We start from the raw sequence: 22,429 nt of genomic DNA, 5'->3' as shown, positions 1-22,429 counted from the left end.
ATCCGTATATTTGTTCCATGGCACAAGGTACAGCCGTATGATTGAGCCAGTATAAAAGTATACATAGACACAGACATATTTTTTAGTTGGGAAAAATATTCCGACATTAAAATATAATGTAGTATCTGTGCATTATCTATTGCCAAAAGCATTAGGACAACATAAGAAAACAATAATTATAAATATATTTTTCTCCCAATTTGCCGTACTGTTAGAAATACCTTAATATTACGTAAACAAATTAAATAATATTTTATAATGGTAAGAATAATAAGAATGATTTTCTTTAAACTACTTTGACAAAAAGTAAATTTTGTACGCTATTTTGTACCACATTTATTTTATGCAGAGGAAGTTTATACATTAATCAAATCTGCCACACATTTAATGGAAATTGTAACAGAACTATTTGATAGCAGCGAGGCAGGATAAAGCACAAATTGCTGGCAGACGTCACTTGATACCGTTGTGAGCGTCAGCAATATCGCTGATGTCTCTTTTGCTCTGCAAAATGTCATGTAGCAAAAATGGTTTCATACAATATGACGTGTCCATTTCATTTCACTCCTGTTTCTACATTAATCACAACACAGTGATTTTAAGAATAATGTAAAACATACATAAGGTGTTTGAGGAAATTTACATATGTACATACTACAATAACCAGTTCTATGACTTCCTCAGTTTTATTATCTCTGATATCGGTAATAATTGAATTAAAATGTTATTGAAAGGTACCCACTTGAGGTCAAATGAGTTTAAAATTCAATTTGAAAAAAAAGGATGTTTATACGGAAAAGGAATATATACATAAATATTATTATAAATATATAAGAAGTTTAAAAATCGATGTATGTAAGTATTTAATAGCTTTTCGGATCCACTAGGTATTCAATGTTTTACCCTGTTTTGTTTTCTTAGGACAAGAAGCTTATAAATTGCATTTAGTCCTGTAAGAACCTTTGCGCTGCTTCTCGAGTGATAGGATATTCAGGATGGGTAAGGAGTAGGGGTCGCCTCCTATCGAGATCCATGAGGAAGATTTAGGGCATTGCATCTCAAAGTCATGTTTCCCCGGAAAAAGGGGAGTCCAGCTCTAAACCAGCCTCTCCAATCAAAGTAGGCAGGGGGTGGCACACCCTTGTTGTGGCTAGCAAGAACCTCTGAGGTTAGGGAACAAACCCCACCAACTCCAACAGTCATCTCCCACAGTAGACTAGACCTATCGAATTGCCCATGAACCCCAGAATCTCGACATTTGCGGTTAGTGATGTGCCGCTCCTGGACATCCATAAGGTTGCCCAGATTTAAGTGACACATTGGTTTTTTTCTGTGCCCAGTGGTGGGTTCAACTGGAGGGTATAAGCCAGCCAGAAGTGATCCATGCTGGGTAATGTTTCACCTATACTAAACGAATACTTCCGTTCTATTTTAAGTACGTTCACCTCAGTCATTGGTTAGCTATTATAATTTAAATGTTTGTCTTATTTAATAATGGTTTGCTCTACTGGCGGTCGTCTCGGCATTAGCCTTATGAAATGGATATAAGAAAAAAATACTTACGAGAACAATGCATTATCTGAAGATTCCGTATAGAATAAAACTATATATATATATATATATATATATATATATATATATATATATACATATATATATATATATATATATATGTACATATGTAAATGCACGCAATACAGTTTTGGAGGGAAAGGTTATTGCCGTGAACATGTTGAGAGTTTAGCTTAATTTCACATTCCAATGTCAAAGACTTGCACTCAATTGTGCATTTTCTGAGATGATGAGAACAATTAATTATTCATCTATAATGCACTAAAACTCTGCTGGGTAAACCAGACCAAGCTCTTCGAAGAATTACTGTCTATTACTGTCTGTATTATGTCGAAATGGTACAACGTGAACATAATTTAGAACTCATTGTGCTGCTGAAAATATTCTTAAACAATGAAATCATTACAAATCAAAAGTCGTGTTGGCAAGGAACTCTACTGTTTCGGTCTTGCCGTATCCGTTTAGACCTCTTCGTCTAGGTTTTAATATTGTCTTCACTACTAAATCCAGGAGTCACGTCTTTAGCAGAGGCAGACCTCAGACGCTGGTCTAAGCGGCAGGTGAAATGTAGATACACTAAGCATTTACACATAAATGCGTTTAATAATAAACATCTATATATATAAAAATGAATGTTTGTATGTTTGTCCTTTATGGAATCGTGAACTATTGGACCGATCATGATGAAAATTTGTACGTATATGTATTTTTCCACGGAGAAGGTTTATAAGCTATGCCCATCCCTTTCCCGATTCAGGATTCCGCCCCACTGGTTACAGAAATACCCATAAGAAATGCATTGCAGCAAACATATGTTAACGTCTTTTCAAATTTTTAATCAGCTGTTCTTTGTAAACATATATTACACTTATAGTTTTAAAGCATAGAGTAAGCTTAAGAGAAACGACAAATTTTTGTTTAAACTGTTTTTGCAATCACTGTTAAACATAGACTTTACTATCCAGATAATACAATTCAAATTTGACGTAAAAATTCACCTTTAACTGCAATATTTATTTAATATAAACCATGCTCATGCTTGATCAGAAGAGTAATGCAGATATCATAATTACTATCTTACGTTGGCTACAAATATAAAGAATGTTATAAAATCAACCTTAGTTGTTTTTTTTTACAGAAGTATGGTTCTCAAAACTCCGTGTGTACATATTCTCTCGATCGAGACAACAAAGCAAGCTCAATCGTGGCATCGGAGATATAACTAATTTAATCTAAAATTTATTATAGTAAAAAAAAAAATTTACTAAGTAATATAAGGACTTCGGTTCTTAAGATTTGCGTGCGAAGCCGTGGGTAACAGCTAGATAGAGGCAGGAATATGGTACATACCTTCATAATACGCCCAAGAGGCTCACGATGGAACGACTATCAATTATCTCAGCAATGTTTAGAATGTGATAGAAAAAGAATAAGTGAATATAGTGTACTGTTTTCAACGGGAAATTGCGTGCGAAGCCGCGGGCAACTTTTGCAAAAAATTATTGAAATGCGCAGCAAAGCGCGCCGGGCCCGCTAGTACTCTATAATTTATACTTACAATATTTTTATAAAACTTCTAGGAGGATTTTTGGTACAGAAAATTTAACAATACCTTCTATGCTTTTGTTAAAATAACGACAAACTTTATTACTATTGGACCAGACTTTGTAGAATTAAAAAAATAAAATACTGAACCAGACGAAATGCTCGAGTAATTAATGAAAACACTATTATACTCTATTTAATAATATTTATTAATAATGCAGAGCTATCAGGATTGATTTTACCGTATCATTGATCATAGAATAATCTTACAACATTTTGACTTTGTTCAACGCTTTAAATTAGACTTAAGTATATTATATCATCTCACGCAATAAACTGTGAAGGCAAGAAAAACAAGATATTACGAAACCAACAAAAAGCCGAAGGCGTGAAAGTCTTTCACGTTGCGTACTTCTATTCCATTGTGAAGGAGGAATTCTTTGCTACAAGAGGAGTTCGTTACACGCCTATTGTAATAATTTCTTCGAGAATTGTATCTCTTTCATTCAAGTTGCCGATTTCTCCTAGCAATGAGGCCAGCTCCGCTTTCAGATCTAAACAGACCGAGTGCGTACGACACTGTACTCCTGTCTTTCTTCTATAGTGTTTTACTACGTTATTATAAATAATAAAATTTTACTGAATTATAATTATTTTTGTTATTATTTCAAATCAAACCATTGTATGTTTTATTGTAAGTATAAACTACAATCAAACATGACTTTTGTTACAATATAAAAAGTAAACAAGAGATAAGTTGGAATGTGAATTTTCCTTTGATAACTAAAAACAGTAGTAAAGTAGTTATAATAAATATAAAAGACTAGAGATATTAAGAATAGTGTCTCAAAATATTTTAAAACTTAAATAATGTATTCACTTAGAAGGAGATAAAAATGATACTGTCAGTAAAAGGTAGACTGCTAATAAATATACTGCAGGAGAACAAAGATTGAATATTTTCAACCGTTATTTTATTGCATTTTATTTTAATATTTATGAGTGTTAGGAAGAATTTGTAACCAATTCTACATATTTCAATCGACATAATTTAAGCACTTTCAAACAACTTTTGTATACTTCACCATACATGACCCCAGAGTGGGTCCACCTTCAATGAACGGTGGAAGTTAAAAAGATCAGTGTATTCTTCCTCAAGTGAACCAGACCCAAACACATGTTTTAAATTTTTGTCTTCTCTATTTATAAAAACCACGTCATTTTTGTTATATTTTTGTGTTGTAATATATCTAATATTAAATAATTGCTATAATAGCAGCATTAGGATAATTTACTAGCAGTTAGAGGGTAATATATATATATATATATATATATATATATATACATATATATATATATATATATATATATATATTAATTCTTCATGAACCTATAAAAAAAAAAAACTTTACTTGAACAATTATGCAAATTGTAAGTTTTTTTAACCATTTTTTAATCTTGAACGGTTATTGAGGTATTCAGTACACGCTAATCTAAAACATTAACTAAATAATTTCTTTTAAAGGAAATGCAAGGTTAATAACCATGGTAACTACCATTTATCAACAATCTATTTTGGAAGGAAAAAAGATGGTTTATGCCAATATTCAAGCTTACAATTTGATGTTGTGAGTAGGTATGATTACTAAGAAATATTACCCGTAAATATTGAATATTTAATCATTAAAAAGTCTCCTTGTAAATTAATAATGTGTTAATAGTGCTCTATACCATTGTTATTAAAACGTCTAGAAATGTAAATTTACTGTAACCCTCGTTTTCCATTATAAATTTTGTTGGTTTAAGTGTGTTGATGTGTATTGGAAATTTATTTGGAATGTTAGTTTCATTTAACCTGCACAAAAAACTCAAGTGGATAGTTTAACCCGATTTTAAGTGTTTATCTCCAATTTTTAAAGGCAACATGTTCAAAGTGATCCAAAAATATGATACTATTATTCACCCTGCTAGGAGAACGCAAAGGAAAACAGAATATATGATCGTAAAATATGTTTTGTATCCGAAAATAATTGTTGCAAACACATGGCTGTTAAAAGTATTTTACATAGTCAAACCATACTTTACTTATAAAACAACACAAAATAACACTTGTATCAAGTAAAAATGCAGAACGTTATCCATATATGGTAATTTAGTGGTATCTTCATTAAATTAAGTTTGAATTGTATGAATCACTAAAGAGTTTTTAAAGAAAATGTTTAGTTAATAGTTAGAAGAATGTGAACATTTGCTTCTTGCGTATGCTTTTTCAACCTAAAATACGGCCTGTTTTGTTTTAACTCAATTTCAGATGTTCTATCTTACAGGAAGTTTCATAAAGCTCACCTTATGTTATTTTAATTGTAAATTATTTCTAGCTATATTATTCATGATTAATATTTTGCATATTTCTCCATCATTATGTTTAGCCCTATATGATAAACAGCAGTTACACTATGTGACACCAAGCGAACGCCGTTTAACGTTTTAGAATCTGATTACATGAGTCCATAGGCATTATGGTGAGTTGAGAAGATTTTGAAGTATTTCATCCAACCAACGCACATTTCTGAAGACTTTCGGATTTATATGGTCATAGTTGTTTTTTTAGCTTTAGAGGAAATTTTCTAAGAGCATTTCCTGAAGCTTTATACTCTGTCATTACGTTCTTTCTTCCATTATCATCCATCAATATCGTCATTATTTTAAGAATGGAAACCAGACACGTAGGAGAGGCAAAAATATACATAAGGAACCATGAAATTTTCTAATTAAAAATATATTGTTAAGCCTAGCTAAGAATCACAGTCAATTCTAAAGGGAGTAATACTCATCGAGGATTAAACTTAAGAAGAAGAGGAGTCTTGCTAAACATAACAACTTTCAGCTCGTACTCAATATCTTCCAGGCGCACTTGGGTGTTCACGGTAAATCTTCGAAGTATGTGGACCATTACAGTTTTCATCATCATCATAGCGTACGTTTTTCCTGTATGGAATAAAATTTAAAATTAGTTATTTATATTTTATAATATATTTGACATACAATAAATAATTGACTTAAAAGCATTGGTTTCACTAAAATCCATCCTAGTATAATATATTCTGCCGATTTAAAAGGTGATAGTTTCATTTAAATTAGAATTTACTAGAATTATTAATTTATCATTGAAAACATGAACAAACAAACTTAAAAGATATATGAATAAGGGCTTGTTTTCTATATTGCTAGAGTTGCATGACAAAAATGAAGTAGAAGACCTTTTAGAAAACATATATACGAATTATAACACAGATAATTTTATTAAAAGGTTCAGACTTCAGTAGTACGGACTGTCAGAGTATGTAAATTAAGTGGATTGTCTTTGAGCTAAAGCCAAGACCTAACCTTGTACGTTACTCATATTTCTTATAAAACTCCTAGTTTTTGTGGACTTTGGCAAATCGATGTTAATTTATAAGCGTTGAGTTGGAATTTAACTCTCACATTCCTCAATAGATAAAAGTTAATATTTACATTGCATTATAACACATTTGTTCACGATGAACATGTATATTAATAACTGCGAATTTATATAATTATTTTCTAAAGGAATTGGTATGCCTTCTAGATAATTCCGAAAAAAGAGCCGGACAAAACTCAACATGAGTAACATTAAATAAATAAATAATTCTGACCAATACTCATATAACCATGGAACGAAACATTATTTCTATAATATACATTGTGAAAAAATGGGTTGAAAAACTATATTAACAAGTATATATATATATATATATATATATATATATATATATATATATATATATATATATCCATACCCATTTCTATCAAACAGCCCACGAACCTTAGAAAATATTTTTGTTTGTAGAAAAAAAAATATCACTTGTACTTTTTTGAACGACGCACTAGGCTATAAAGTTGTATTTCATTATACTTTCTTTCAAAATCTAAACACGTGTTCCTTTTTACGCATTTTAATACAAAAATTACCAATAATGTTCAATTTCTTAACCAGATGTCCAAAAGGTTTTCCTTTTTTAATGTATTCATACATTATTAGGTGATCTCAAGCCATCACCCACAGAGAGAATCAAATTTTCGTGCTTACATAGATTAATATGAGAAGAAGTAGGGGTTTTTTATATTTTAATATGCATTTTTACAGTATTATGAATATAAAATAATAATACAAAATGATTTACCTCTAAATATTTTCACAAGCTATTTCATATTTCTTACCTTTTTCCTTCCTATCTTGTAATCATATATATTTTACAATTAACAATTTTTATTTGTTAGCTAATACGCATTTATAATTTAAGGCCAATAATTATTGTGAAGTAAACAAACTAGTTTTTTTTATATGTAACTAGCATTCATGGAAAAAAAATCTTTGGTTATTAAAATGTTTTGGCTACACATCACTTGTATAACCAAAATAACCCCGTGCTTACCTATACAGTTTCTAGGCCCTGCACTAAAGGGAAGGAAGGCATACATGTGACGCTTTGTTGCGCTCTCCTGTTGCATGTCTGGGGCGAATCGTTCAGGCATGAACTTCTCTGGATGAGGAAACTGGTTCTCATGCCACCCCATGGCGTGGAGAGGTATCAGAATCCTGCTTCCCGCTGGCAGAGTACATACAGCTAAAAGCACATGAATAGCCGTTTTTATCTTTATTTTATTGCTAATGCTGAACTAAAAAAGTGTAATGTTTTAAATACCATTAATTTTTTACTATAAAGATTTATTTAGACCATGGATAATTGCTTCACGAGATACATATTTTATTTTGGTATCTGGATCGAACTGATCTCAGAAGCTATCTTTTTAAAGGCTGCACCAGCCTAGTAAAATTAAACCCTTACTATTTGCAACTTATAAGCTTCAAAAAGTATTTGCGTATATCTAGTATATACCTCTATTAATAATCCGTCTTATCTGTAACACTTCTTCTGGAGCAAACTGACCACAGATAGCTCACGTATCTCTAGACTGTATTAGTACCTGAATCTGCCAGTTTCTGCTTTAAAACTTTCTCAGTCTGGATCAAGTGTAAAATTTTTAGAGTTTCATATCTACTAAAAATCCTATGGCTCTCTAATTTCCCTGCCCATAGGAAGCTCTTGTAATCCACAAATATAAAAATACTATAAAAGGTCCAAAACAAAATTGAGATAAAATCCTCCATTACATAAACCCTTCTACAGTAAGTTCATACCGTAAACTGTTCAAACCAATATTATTAATTTCTCTATAAATATTAAAAAGAGCTTAGAAGTTTTTTTGTGTGTGGAGACTGTGAAGCGATTCAGATTTCATCTCTTGGACCCAAAAAAGAGTAAACTTCATTGAATTAATTACCGTACACTTTATTTTCATTTTCTTTTATTTTTATTTTGAACATTTTATAGTTTAAGAAAATAAATTGTTTATCATTTGGATTTTCCTCAATTACACTAAAATACATATTTTCGTTGTTGTTACCTTATGTAACTAGTTTTTTTAATGAACGTCTATCTTCCCTACCATACGTCCATACCTAACCTCAAATTTAATCTTTACGAAAAAATTATATAAATATATATAAATTTACATTGCTGCAAAATAAAAGAATCCTACTCACTAAGAAATTTTATACAAACGTCAAATAAAAACAACTATATAAAACTACATACAGAGTTTTGTGTCCCTCGTGGCTCTCCGTACTATTACTGGGAATGTTCCATGCAGTCTCATACTCTCCATGATGGCATACCCCAGGTATGTTAGAGAGTTGAGATCTGAGAGTGTAAGATCACCACGAGAGTCTCCTATAACTTCGTGAATTTCGGCTTGGATTTTTGTCTGAAACAAATGAAGAATCTGAGAATTATCCTTTGTAATTTGTAATTATCCTCTAAAAGAGCGTTGATAAAGTGAAGTGTGATAGTTTCTAGCAATAAAGAGGATTATTATTACGTAATGTTAAATTATCGTAAAAATATTGTTTGTCTGACATGCATGCATGTCAGGAAGCCTTGTGTACAACTAAAAATAAAAAAAAAGATTTTCTTAGTTTCTTTTATTGTTAACAGTACGCTTACTTTATGGATTTTCGTTCAATCCTTGTTTTAGAAGTGATTATTTTAAAAAGCAACATTAGGAACCATACACATTATATTAATTAATATAATGAGTATTTCTATATTAAATATCGTTAAAGGCATGTTTATTTAAAACCCGTACATAATTTAGTTGCAGTAATTTTGTTTTCACAAAAACAGTATTAAAAAACTTGGCTAAGTTTCCTGTAAGTGAATACTCAAAAGTATATGTACTCATTTTATAACAAATACTAAAGTGAACCAATATTAGCTGTATCCTTTGAAAATTCTTTATATATTCCAGTTTCATCAGCACTATTCATCAGTTTAGTAAAGATAATTTATAATAATACGAGATCCGTTATTGGAGTGCATATAATAATTTTCAATAAAACACTACTATTTGTAATGTATATTATAATAACACTATGTATGTCATATATGTATTATTTCCGATTCTAAAGAGAAAGTTATAGTTAGCATTTTATGTTTTAATAATTCCAAAAATTCTATAAACGTGAAAATTACGAAAAAAATTATAAAAAGTAACGAGAAATTGGCAAATGAAATTTCTGTGGACACAACGTGTTATCATCCTGGTTTTCGTCAAATATATACACGTTTTGTGCCTCCGATTACGTGTTAATAACACATACCACAAGTAAATATGTGCCATAACAATTAACACATTTACACCAGCTCTTTACTCAGTGACATATCACTCTACATAGCACTCTCATTCAGAATCTACCTGTAAGTAAGACATATGCATTGTTCAAAGTGTCGATAATGTATGCTATAAACAATAATGTATTGTGGTTTAAGTGAGTATTTTAATTAGTTAGGATGTAATTTGAACTTAAAAAAACTTCAATTACTCGTTATTAATCCGGACGTGTTCATAAGTTACGGTCATTTGACCAAGTTCCTAGATGACTAATCATTTTTAAGTGAAGTTTTACTATGGATTGCATTACATATTACCGGTATTTCCACAAATACGTTTCAAAATACAGATAATATAGGACAACACTACTCTTTGTGGGAAAAACATGCTCCCTTTTTAGTTATGAAATGCAGAGAGGGCATAAAGTAAAACTGCACTATCGGTTTAAAAAATACCCCTATGACTATTGATAATTTTAGATTTGTCATACGAGAGTGAAAAAAATTATGGGAATTGTGTAACGTTCTTACAGAAGAGGTTTAAATCTGACTGGATCCTCTATTACATCATGAGAAAAGAATTAGCCAACCCATTTGCTAAATTGCATGCAGTGAAATGACAAAGACACCAAAAACCAAGGTCATCAACTAACTACTCAACTACTCTTGTAATAACTGTACTCGTACACTTTTTTGTTTAGCGTTCGACCTTTAGGCGGCATTCTTTACAGACGCAGAGGCAGACAGAGATCACGAGATTAGTCACTCAGGCGCTGTTATAGTAATAGCAGAGATTCACGATTATATCGTTAGGTAATCACAATGCATCCTTTAGAACACTCATACCTCACTTATTTTCGTTTTATACGGCTATTATCTTAAAATGAACATTCTTCTGCTGTGTTTCATTGCTAGAGATACGAAAATTTATGTCGACTGAATATATGAACACAGTAAATATAGTAATTGTATTGTAAATACATATAAGGTGCAGTTGTTACTATTACTATTCTACTTACAGAAATTTTAATTTATACATAAGATTGTAAACTAATATTATATTACTATGCATTACTTGAACTTCGGGATAGTTTGCCAGCGTAACCAGTAGAAACGATAACGCTGCGACGACTGTATCTGTAGCCTGAAAATGTAGCAATTGAACCATAAGTGGATATAGCAACTGAATTTTATAGCTGTAAAAAAGTACATCACAAGCGTACATCAATGAATGTGATATGGACAGTATACCAATACCAATGCATAATAAAAAATTAATGGAACATAAATTAAGGTTATGAATACTTTTATTCCCATTTTCATTCAAATACTATTGTATAATCCGTTAATTTCCCCATATACACTATAATGGTCAAGGTAATGGAATTCACATTAAAATATGCAACAGTTTAATTTAATTTTAATCCATAGATAAATTTGTATAGCCCACTTCATAAAGTATTGAATAAACTGTTTGTGCTACTGGAGTTCAGGTAGAGGCAAAACTTTTGGAAATCCATTGAAAGAAACGTTTCATCGGCTTAGATCTGTAAAAACATTTGTTGTCCAGGACGTAGAAAGCAATGTCATTTTAAAATAATTTAACATTTCTGAATGTAATAAAACTTTTCGTGAAAATACACGTGGTTAGACATAACATTTTAACACCGCCCATTCTTAGCGAAGACAAGACATAAGACGAGCATTTATCCAGTTCCATGTAAACTCGTTCTATAGTACCTAGTCTTTAGGAAGAGAATTTTGTAGTTTTTTACATATAACATATATTTTTATTAAAAAGTAAATAATATTATATATATATATATATATATATATATATATATATATAACATTATAACTTATATCTACTACAAAAAGTTATGGATAATACTTACTCCTACTATCATTGTCGTAACCTCGTCCCTCCACTCATGCTCATCAGACCCATCCGGTGGATATTCAAAACACACATCCAGTAGACTTTTCCCAGGGAAAGCTGTAAATGGGATTCAGTTTTATAAAAATATTCCTGTGTACAATTAAATTACGAGTGTTAAATTTCCTAAGGAAGTCAACAAACCTTCAGAAGCCATTTTATCTTTAGTTCATGGAGCATATACAAATTGAAACAGCCAGAATTGCCACTTTATGACATGAAATACAAAAAAAAAAAAAAAAAAAAAAAAAAAAAAAAAAAAAAAAAAAAAAAAAAAAAAAAAACTAGAAGGTAATTTGTATAATCTTTAGTGGCAGAATTTCATGGGGGTTGATTACCGTAGGCTGTAAACAGCAAAGGAGATTTTTTAGGGATTAAGCCGATCTCCTTTTAATCCTTCTTCTGCTGGTTCTCATAGGCTAATTGTTTGTGCGAGGATCATATCATACACGATAAGGGGAAAGGTCAATACAGTACAAAATCGATGGTACTGATAAAAAGTAATTCGGTCGTATAAAGGATTTAAACCTTTCCTATCACTAGCTCCGATTCAAGGTCCAATGTCTTATACTGCTCTACCATCGGCACGACAGATTAGGATGTCTGTGACCGCTAATATCCATATTGAAATTTATTCATTTTCAATCGTAACTTAATCGATAATATCTGTAACTTATAACTTTGTATTATATTTATCATATCATAGAAGAAAAGCGTAATATTGAGAATGATGTATGAATTATTAATACTCCCACTTTCTAAATTCCGTACACAAATAATATGTTATTTAAGTATATCCGCCTCATTCATTGACTGATCGAGAGCAATGTGTATCAGTCAAGGGGCTGAAAACATTTAATTTAGATTGTTTTGTCCGTTCGATATCTCGAAAGCGATATACCTAGACTATTGAAATCTTGCACGAGCCTCCATGTTTTACATGCTAAATTGAGGTTATGATGATGAAATTACTCCATAAAATTTGGATTACCGTTAGACTGAATTTTCTCACTGATCTTATGGATATTGAGGATGTCAGCAGCTACTCTGTTCTCTTTCCTACTCTGTTAAAGTCGTTTCTTTCCTTTTGGGAAAAACTTGAGGTTTTGTGTCAATACTAATCGCATTATCACACTATGTTAATCTTAACCAATATAATAACAGATTGCACTTTGTATGTACAAATTATTTTAAGCTAAACGACACATAAAAGATACCTAAACTAAAAATGTATTTTGTAAGACATGATTACTCCTTTGTTCTAGAACAGCTACATAAATTCTAGCATTATTACTATACCCACTAAAGTTACCACAGTTTACTTTCATTTACTCTAAACTTTAATGATAGCTTACAATATTTTTTAAACTTTAAAAACTCTACTGCATAAATCATCTCGCATATGTTGATATTTATGTAGTTCCAAATATGCAATGAATTACTGTATTAGGAATAATACAGATTACACAAAATAAACTTGGATGCATCTAAAGTTTGACTTAAAATTCATACAAATATTTGATTACACATCAATTGAAACCTAAGTAGTAAAACATGTGTTTTATACGTGCCACAAATCATTTTAGGATTTAATTTACTAAATACTAATTACTTTTATTGTATGCTTAACACGTTTGAAGACCATATAAGCAATTATAACTTTTCCTTGTGGAAGAGATTAATATGATGGGATGTCCGAGGAAACGTCAATGGTCACACTTCCCGATCAGTATTCTTGTCACAGGTCCAGCTTGTCATAAGGATGACCAGAGATATTACGATATCCGGGAGCCCAGGATGCGTCATGCGTGACCTTGAATGCCGAAACCAGATGTAATGTTTAAACGCATTGTTTATTAATAAGTTAATTAAAACTTGATTGTGAATGCTTTTGTATGACTTCCTCAAAGCGATGGAAAGTAGCTTCAGGTGGATGAAAGTTCTGGCCTGCTTTGTGTATTGTGTATTGTGTATTGTCCCATAACTTCTGCCCAAGGCAAAAGTCATCGTGAACGTTTGAGTGAAACAAGATAAATGGACTGTAAAGTAAATGCCTATTGGTAAAATTCTAGACATTTCTAATTTGAATATAAAAGTGTGTTGAGCTACCAAACACCAATATTACAAAATATAGGTTTAGTGAATGTAAGTACACAATAAATTAATATTTTACGTTTTAATTCATATGTACCATTATACTATTCTCCAAATTCACTTCCTAATAACAAAATTTAATTTGATTAGTAACAGAAACTTGAAGTTATTAACCCGTAAAATAACCCCTAATTTGATAAAACAAATTCAATCAAATAAACAACTACCAATGTATAAATACTAGTAGTTTCCTAAGGGTTTGAACTCAATTTTCCGTTAAAACAGGCACCCTTTTTAAACGCATATCACTAAAAACTCCTTAGATTAGTGATAGGGTACTGAAATATACTTAAATTTACTAATCTACTCTCAATTGAAATTTGAAAGAACAGGGGTTTGGAACCGTAAACTGGAATAGTGAAACTTTTTATAAGTACCCAATAAATAACTCGAATTCCTTCCCAACATACCATGATATTTGATTGAATAGTACCCACAATTTCAGTAACAATTGTAACTATGGGGAAATCCTAAAGTCGAAGTCAATAGGTTTACAGTTACGAACTTATTGTATAATAAATTATGGAGCTCTTTCGTGGGTTGAAAATAGAAGTCTACATATTTTATAAAAATATTATGTTAGTGTTCATTATTAACAGCCTCAGGTAGAACCTTTAATTCAAAGTTTTTTTCTTTATTAATTATATTTCCGACTCCAAGTTTGAGTTAGCCCTGCTGCCCCGATCAAGGAAAAATTTATAAAAGTTTATAATGAGGAAAATTGTAACTTATTTAAGACTAAGGTATTTCTTATGCCGTTCTTAATACTTGGTCAGTCGTTCAAGAAAACATACGTACATAAACAGGTCTGAAAAGCCTACTTCTGTGTAAAAATTAACTAACGTGTGTTTTGTAACAGTATTAAAATATGTATTAAAAGTTATGCAATAACTTGTTTTTGGTATCCGCATTAAAGTACCAATCAAGTACTAATATAATGTATGTAAAGTATAAAATTATGTAGTTTAAAGTATTTTTTACTAAAACTAAAAATGTTCTCATATTATAAAACACCGTGTTCAATAGTGATTACAGAAACGGTTGAAATAAGAAGTTTAGTTACTTTTAATACTAATATAAACCTTCAAAAATATAAATATATACAAATGAAAAACACTCAAGTAATTAAACATATTGTTGTAATGTTATTTTCCAATGTTTAAACATAACAGTTTACATTTAACGGGCTCTTCTAACATAAGTTTCCAGTAGTGAATTTTTATTGAAACTGTCACAAATTTAGAGGCCAGTGTTGCCTATCCCTTAGGTCACATTAATTATACCTAGTACCAAAATTACATTTTTATATTATTCATAATTCTTGCTTGGCTTTCAAGTGTCAGTCAGTTAGGACACTACTTTTGTTAGTTGTTTGATATTTTTAAAATTAACATTTGAAATCACTACATGGACCATGAATGATGCTTGTAGTATCAATAATGATCATGAATTAACAGATAAACTCGATAATCTACATACTTATTAAAATATTGTCAAAGCTGTGACTTGCAAGCGTTATGAAATTATCGATAAAACTCATAGTTACCTTCAGATCCATAGCTTTGGTTAGACTCTGGAGCTGAATTTCTTGTATTTTCCTCGTCTTTCCATTCCTAAAACATTATATAAATTTATAATTAATTTATTAATGATAAAATGCTTACCAAAATCCAGAACAATGTATAAAAGTTTTAGGTGTTTTTTGTGCAAATATAATTATTTTAATCTTTTCTTTTTCTATAAAAAACATTTTCCGGTTGCCAAATTTTCGTTATTGCACATTATCTCGTAAAAGTACCAGTAGTTAATTATTTAATTTAATTGATAACAAGCAGTTAAGCTCGGCTTCGCACGCAGTTTCGTTGGTTATGAACATGTATGAGCACTTCCGGTTTGATTGAGTATATTTCCGTCACAAAAGTTAGGTTTATGTTTCATAGCTCTCTTTAAAGCTCTTAAAATATAATAGTTTCTTTTTTATATGCACTCGTAGCAGTTAAAATGATTTGCACGCAATTTAGTAGATTTGCACGTGTACGATCACTGCTAGTTTGGGTGAATTCAATTCACGACGCCAATTTTTAGTTTTCCTTCTTTCCACGATTACGACACACTCGTCATCAAGTGTATGTTTATGGCAATTGTGTGTCACATTCTCACCATATTAAGTTTTAGGACTGTTTAAAATTATATGAGTACGCACCCAATCGCTAAATTCTAAAAATTACTTGAAATGTAATAGTTATCACAAAATGTATACTTAATTAATAGTGGTTATATTAATTAGACATATGGTTCTGCTGGCATGAAACAATGTTTAAATAAAATAGTTTACTACATTTGACAGGCCCTTTCCTGTAATATTTTACGACTTTGAAGATAAATATAGGATCTTTCTCCACTTTAAAACCAGCAAGGTTTAGCCCGGGAGGATGTGTGAAATAGACTCAAATAAACTAAAAGCACTTTTGCATTTATAATATTATTAGGATAGAGCGTTATACTATTTTAATATAAGATAGCTGCCTTTTAATTTGTACAATGCAAATGAGTTAAAGATTCCCAGTGTTGATCTAACTATTTTAATCTTACGTTGTGTTAAATAAATAAATAAATAATTGGTGGTACCTGCTCGAAGACATCAATGCAGGCTGCGTAATGTTTCATTGCTTTTTCAAATTCTTTACCCCATAGAAGATTAAAAATCCAATCTACATGGAGCCACACTTTAAACAATCTCTCTATGAACATTTTACCTCCCCTGTGGACAGAAAAAACAGTTTGTAAATAAACGAGGTTTTAGAAATAGTGAGGTATAAGTGTAATAACTACGGTGGAATATTTGAAGGAACATTTTTTTGTATTTGTGATGAAACTTAATTAGGTTTTGAAAAACTCCTTAACCATTAATAACCCAAACATAGACGCTAAAACTAATTCGTATTGTGATTAGTATAATTGAATAGTTATAAGTAGAATAGGAAAGACTTTTTCTACAGTTTAAACATTTATTTACTTTCTGTATTGCTAGTAATTTGGGGTATAGACCTACCTCATAATTCATCTGTTAAAACTGACATATTACACCATAAAGTATTAAATATTATTAGTGTATTTTACAAAACGTACCAGTCCAAGAGGTATTTAACGTTTTCCTTTGTCTGACTTGATAGTTGATTTCTGGCAACTACAGTGCCTGTAAACAAACATTTCATACAATATTTAATAGATATTCATGAATAAGTACAAAAATTATATTAACTTACAGTAATTTTAAACGTGTTGCTGAATATTTCAACAGAATTTGGACACATGAACCCAAATAAACGTTATTTGGTACCTTTAACCTTTGTGAAACTTTAAGAATATGAACATTGGGTTTATATAATATTGCTAGCCACTTTCTTGAGCTTATAACAAACATTTGGATTAACCGCTTGGTATTATTAAATTGTAAAGAATTCTTTTGCTGACATAGAAGAAACTACTAATAACTGATTAGTTATCTACACAAAATGTACGTTTGAGGTTGTAAGTATGTATTATATGTTTAGGAAGACATTTTGGGCTCGGCACGTCTGGGGGCAGAGCATTAGCGTAGTGTACGAAGAGGCTACAAGGCCGCCTAAGTCAAAGGTGGATTAATTCATAACCAGCAGGAGTTATAATTAGCAGACTTGGCATCTGTGACACAGGAGATGGAGGAGCATTGTTGAGGAGATCAAAACTATAAAAGTTTTATTTTGTCACGTTAATTAAATAAGTTCCTAACATGGATGTAATTTCAACTATTTTATTCAGGTACAGATCAACTGTTGCTTAACGAGTGTCAATAATGTACTAACGTCAATATATTAACTGGTGTAAAGCAATGGGACCCTTCAAATCCTACGTATAAAATAATTTCCAGTTTATATTTTCGTTTAGCAAAAGATATTTATCGTAAATATATGCATATATATATATATATATATATATATATATATATATATATATACAAAATGTTTGGCATTTCTAAAAGTACCCTCATTAGTATATTACAACCGACTATATTAGGTGTATCAAAAAGAATGATCCGATTTAACTATTCTGTTTGTTGAGCTAAAGGCGCCTACAACGTACTGTTAAAAAGAGTATCTTACTTAAGATGAATCAATCATCATCGTCATGATGAAATCATCAATTTCATTTAAATGGAAAGGTAAACCACCATAACGTTAGAATATGGGGCACAGAAAAGCCACTTTTAATAGTGCAACATAAGAGAGACTCTACAAAATTTAATGTGTTTGGCGCGGTTTCACGGGAAAAGATGTACGGTCCATTTTTCTTTGCTGAGAACCCTTACAGAAATAACATATCTTGATATGCTTGAGAATTATTTTTTCCCCCAATTGGAGACTGATTCGAACGACTTCGTTTACCAACAGGACGGGGCACCGCCACATTAGCATCTGGCAGTCCGGCATTTTTTAAATCAAAGAATTCGTGACCGGTGGATCGTCCGCACTGGACAAAATGCCGCATCCTTACATTTCTGGCCTCCAAGGTCACCGGACCTTACTGTATGTGATATTTTTCTTGTAGGATTTCATCAAAGACTCCGTATACATGCCTCCGCTACCAACAACAATGGATGAGCTGAGGAATCGCATTACAACAGCAGTGGAATCAGTAACTCAGGACATGCTCGCTGCAGTGTGGGATGAATTTGAATACCGCATAGACATATGCCGTGTATCTAAAGGTGGACATATTGAACACCTTTTACATAACTTTTTTTAGTTTTTTCATACCTTTACTACTCATAACAGCTTACTACTCTTCGAAATATAGACATGCCAAATCGGATGATTTTTTTTATACACCCTGTATTTACAGGAACTGTAAGGGACACTAATTTTTCGTGAAAGTTAAATGTATATTTTGATATCAGTTACAAATATATGGGTAAATGTTTAACATCTTATGAAACACCCTATATTTTCTTGTAAATATTCTGTGTAAGAAGATGTTTGTAATTTGTATTCTTGACATTTATTTAACTCCTTTGATTAGAGGCTACTACTGCCTTGTAAAGGTTTTGTTTATTAAAACTTCCGGAAAATATGTTAGAGGTGTAATTTGTTATCTATATTTGTGCTATATCTTTAAAAAATCAGATGCTGAGGACAAGACTTTAGATTTATTATCAATTTCTAAAAAAGTTCTAACAATTTTGATAGAGTTAATAATTATATTTTTGGACATAAACATTTTATCATTATATCATTTCACTATCTACTTGGAGCCAGAATGCAGTTTTTAATATGAGCCTAGGTGGAGTAGAATACCAAAATACTATTTAAGTAGAACTGCAATTGGAAAAGATATATTGTTATGACAGTTTAAACTTAGCTGCCATGTTGAAAAAGGAAATAAAAAGTTTCAAATTCTAAATTTATATTTTTAATTGTCCCTAAATAGCACGTTAAGTATCTCCGTTTTCGGTAAATTAGTAGTTTTTGAGATACCAATGGTAGTAAAGATTAATGGGCATCACGAAGGCAATGCAAAGCTTTCATTACTACAAGGAAAACATGAGAAATTACCTTATCTGAAGATCTCAGGGAAGCATATCTTTTACCTTAAAAAAGTATTCCTGAGGAATAATTGTCAGAATATTCATTGATTGGAAAATACCAAGATGACGTATCCAATATAAATCTTACTATTGTCAGTCATATACAGGTTACAAGTTAGATGTATATTATGCAAATAAACCTGAAATCAAATGCGTTGCTTACTCATAACAGCATCCAGAGCTGTACAGAAGATATCGTTGGTGGGCTCGATTTCCTTAGTCCCACAGGCCAACTTGTCTACTAAGTCCTTACTGACATCGTTGAATACAGATAGGTACTGTTCCACATTAGAAGGATGCAGCACGGGGCTAATAAGTCGTCGGTACTTCTTCCACATGACCGCTGAAATACAGAACCTTTTTTGAATCGCTAAAATCATTGTAAGAGAATAATTTTAATTTTATCAGTATAAAATATTGTATTTATTGGTAGTTAAATAAGATTATTTACTGAGAGGATAAGATATTTCCGGGTATTTCCGTCGTTAAGTGTTATAACAGACAAAACATTATTTTTGAAACTAAATTTATGGCAGATTTTTTATTTACTAAACTCTAAATCATAGGGTTATCACTCAAAGGCAGTTTCTATTGTTCAAAGATACGTATACCTTCCATTTTCGTATTACTGTACATTTTCAGTAGATTTCAGATACTGACAATTCAAGCGTTTTGTTTCGGTGTTGAGCGTTGATAATACTATTAAAATACGTTTTTACATACCTTTGGTCAAAAATCCCAAAAAAGGTATTACGCTTACAAGTTTTGATGTTAAAAAAATAATCGTCAAGCAGTTATAAAATCGTTAGAATGTTTTGGCACTTGACGTCGTCATTGAATAAAACCTCAAAACGGAAACAAAGTTAAAATATTTTTTAAATCATTACAACCACGTTTGGTAGGCCTTCTGGTGCGTATTAGTTGTGAACAAGTAAAAGACTGCTAAAATTATGACAACGCCTACTGCCCAAAAAATACTAACGATTGTATTACGGCTTTGAAAATGACGTTTTAGAGTTGAAACATTTTTTTTATTACTATCTAAAGTTATGTACATTTAAATACTGATTATTTTAATCCAAATGCTAAATCATCACTTTGATAACACTATGTATACAATATTTCAGAGATTAGGGATGACAGTTGAAGACAACAAACTATTATTTACAATTAAGAAATAAATTACTATCTAGAAAGATAGTATGATAAAACTCCTCTACAGAAGCATTTCTCAAACCATGAGAAATCTCTGATTTATTGTTGGTTTTATAGTTACAAGAACTTAGCGTAATAAAAGGCAAAATAAAGTACTTGAAGTAACTTATCCAGTTATGAAATAGTGGTAGTTACTTACCAGGAGCCGTGAGCAGCCCATTGCCTATGAACGGTTTCAGGAAATTGTAGACAACATCCTTTTCTAGAGTATTGGAACTGTTTAAAATTATCTGAAATGAAAAATTATACATCATTCCTTTTTAAGTATTTATATAATAAAGACTAGTTTACATTTAACATTAGTTGTTGTATATATTGTTTACGTTTATATAAACACATTTATTATTATTAGTATTACACAACAAATATGATGGCTGTTCCATATTGAAGTATAGAATGCTAAACCGTGCACTATATAATCTTACGAGCAACATAATATCGAAGTACAGTATCACTAGTAAAAACGTATTATATGTCAAGATTACTACAAGGCTACAAGGTAGGAGTGCGTCACTCCATGTGCCGTAACAGCCTTCGCTGAGGCTAAAGAGAAACTTTAATATTTATTGCACCTTTCATTCTCGAAATTTCGATATAAAGTTGAAAAAAAATTAAATCATCAAAAACAGAAATTGAAACGAAAATTACGCGTCATGAAATTAATTCTTCAATAAATTAAGTTACATTAAAATGTAAAGTCTACATATAAAATTGTTGTCTATATAATTATATACTGACACGATATTAAATAAAAAATGCCTGTAGACTGTATTTTTATCAGCGTTAAAAAATTAAAAACTACACACTTCCTGATTACATAATAATGTTTTAGATTGTGGTATATTTAGGTATATGTGTTAATATATCAAGGGTTTGAATCTCTTACGGTGTATTGAGTTGAGCGATCGCGGTTTCCCATAACACCAATATAAAAATATTCGTCAACACTCAGTCTAACCCCACGGAGTAACGTGAACCTGCATCGAACTCGATGTTTCTCATATAGATTTATACACAACTTTTTCAAGCTTCAAGTCTATCAGTTCACTTTCGAGATATCATGCGGACAGACAGTTCGACAGACAGACAGACAGACAGAAATTAAGTTTTTCCAGTCTCATGAGTGATAAGTTTTGCAAAACTACAACCAATAATGTAAGAGATAGTGAAACTATTTTTAGCACTCAGGAAACTTAGAAAACAGTGAGCATTACCATACACTATAAAGTCCTGTTTGGTAAAGAAATTTTGCCCAAATAATTTTCTATATGTTTTTACGAGTTTCTGTTTAATTAAAATTAAAAGACGACTTAATTTGATGACCTCGTATTTGAATTGCATATTATATTTTAAATTTTATATTGCGATGAGTCAGGTCTTTCTGATTGACTATTGTGTCTATTATACAGTTTGGAAAAGAAAATCACCGTAATATGTTACTGTTAAACAGTGTATGAATACAAAGTGGCGGTTAGCTTCTATTGTCATTATAAAAACGTTTACCAACTTAGAAGAAATTAGAGAGTTTATTGTCATGAACAATGAGAGTACGAAATTAATTTCTGTTGAAACCGTTGTTTATTGTTACTGCAATGATCTTTATAGTAGAGGTAAGCTAAATATTAAATT

General features: G+C 31.0%; 1 protein-coding gene across 1 annotated transcript in view; it reads right to left on the bottom strand.

The window, feature by feature from the left end:
• Positions 1 to 5,877: 5,877 nt before the first annotated feature.
• The window catches only part of LOC124365992 (cytochrome P450 4V2-like), a 33,242-nt gene continuing 16,690 nt past the window's right edge, over positions 5,878 to 22,429 (bottom strand). Inside the window, exons 4-13 of the mRNA XM_046822164.1 lie at positions 20,940 to 21,030; positions 19,749 to 19,928; positions 17,092 to 17,158; positions 16,591 to 16,723; positions 15,509 to 15,575; positions 11,768 to 11,868; positions 10,948 to 11,016; positions 8,799 to 8,967; positions 7,575 to 7,766; positions 5,878 to 6,105 (exon numbers count right to left, since the gene is read on the bottom strand). Of these exons, the coding sequence (XP_046678120.1) occupies positions 5,948 to 6,105; positions 7,575 to 7,766; positions 8,799 to 8,967; positions 10,948 to 11,016; positions 11,768 to 11,868; positions 15,509 to 15,575; positions 16,591 to 16,723; positions 17,092 to 17,158; positions 19,749 to 19,928; positions 20,940 to 21,030 (1,227 nt within the window). The 3' untranslated portion in view covers positions 5,878 to 5,947. The remainder of the gene's footprint in view (positions 6,106 to 7,574; positions 7,767 to 8,798; positions 8,968 to 10,947; positions 11,017 to 11,767; positions 11,869 to 15,508; positions 15,576 to 16,590; positions 16,724 to 17,091; positions 17,159 to 19,748; positions 19,929 to 20,939; positions 21,031 to 22,429) is intronic.

Source organism: Homalodisca vitripennis, chromosome 7 (assembly GCF_021130785.1).
Source record: "Homalodisca vitripennis isolate AUS2020 chromosome 7, UT_GWSS_2.1, whole genome shotgun sequence".
NCBI classification, from domain to species: Eukaryota; Metazoa; Arthropoda; class Insecta; order Hemiptera; family Cicadellidae; genus Homalodisca; species Homalodisca vitripennis.
This window is presented reverse-complemented; position numbering and strand designations above follow the sequence as displayed.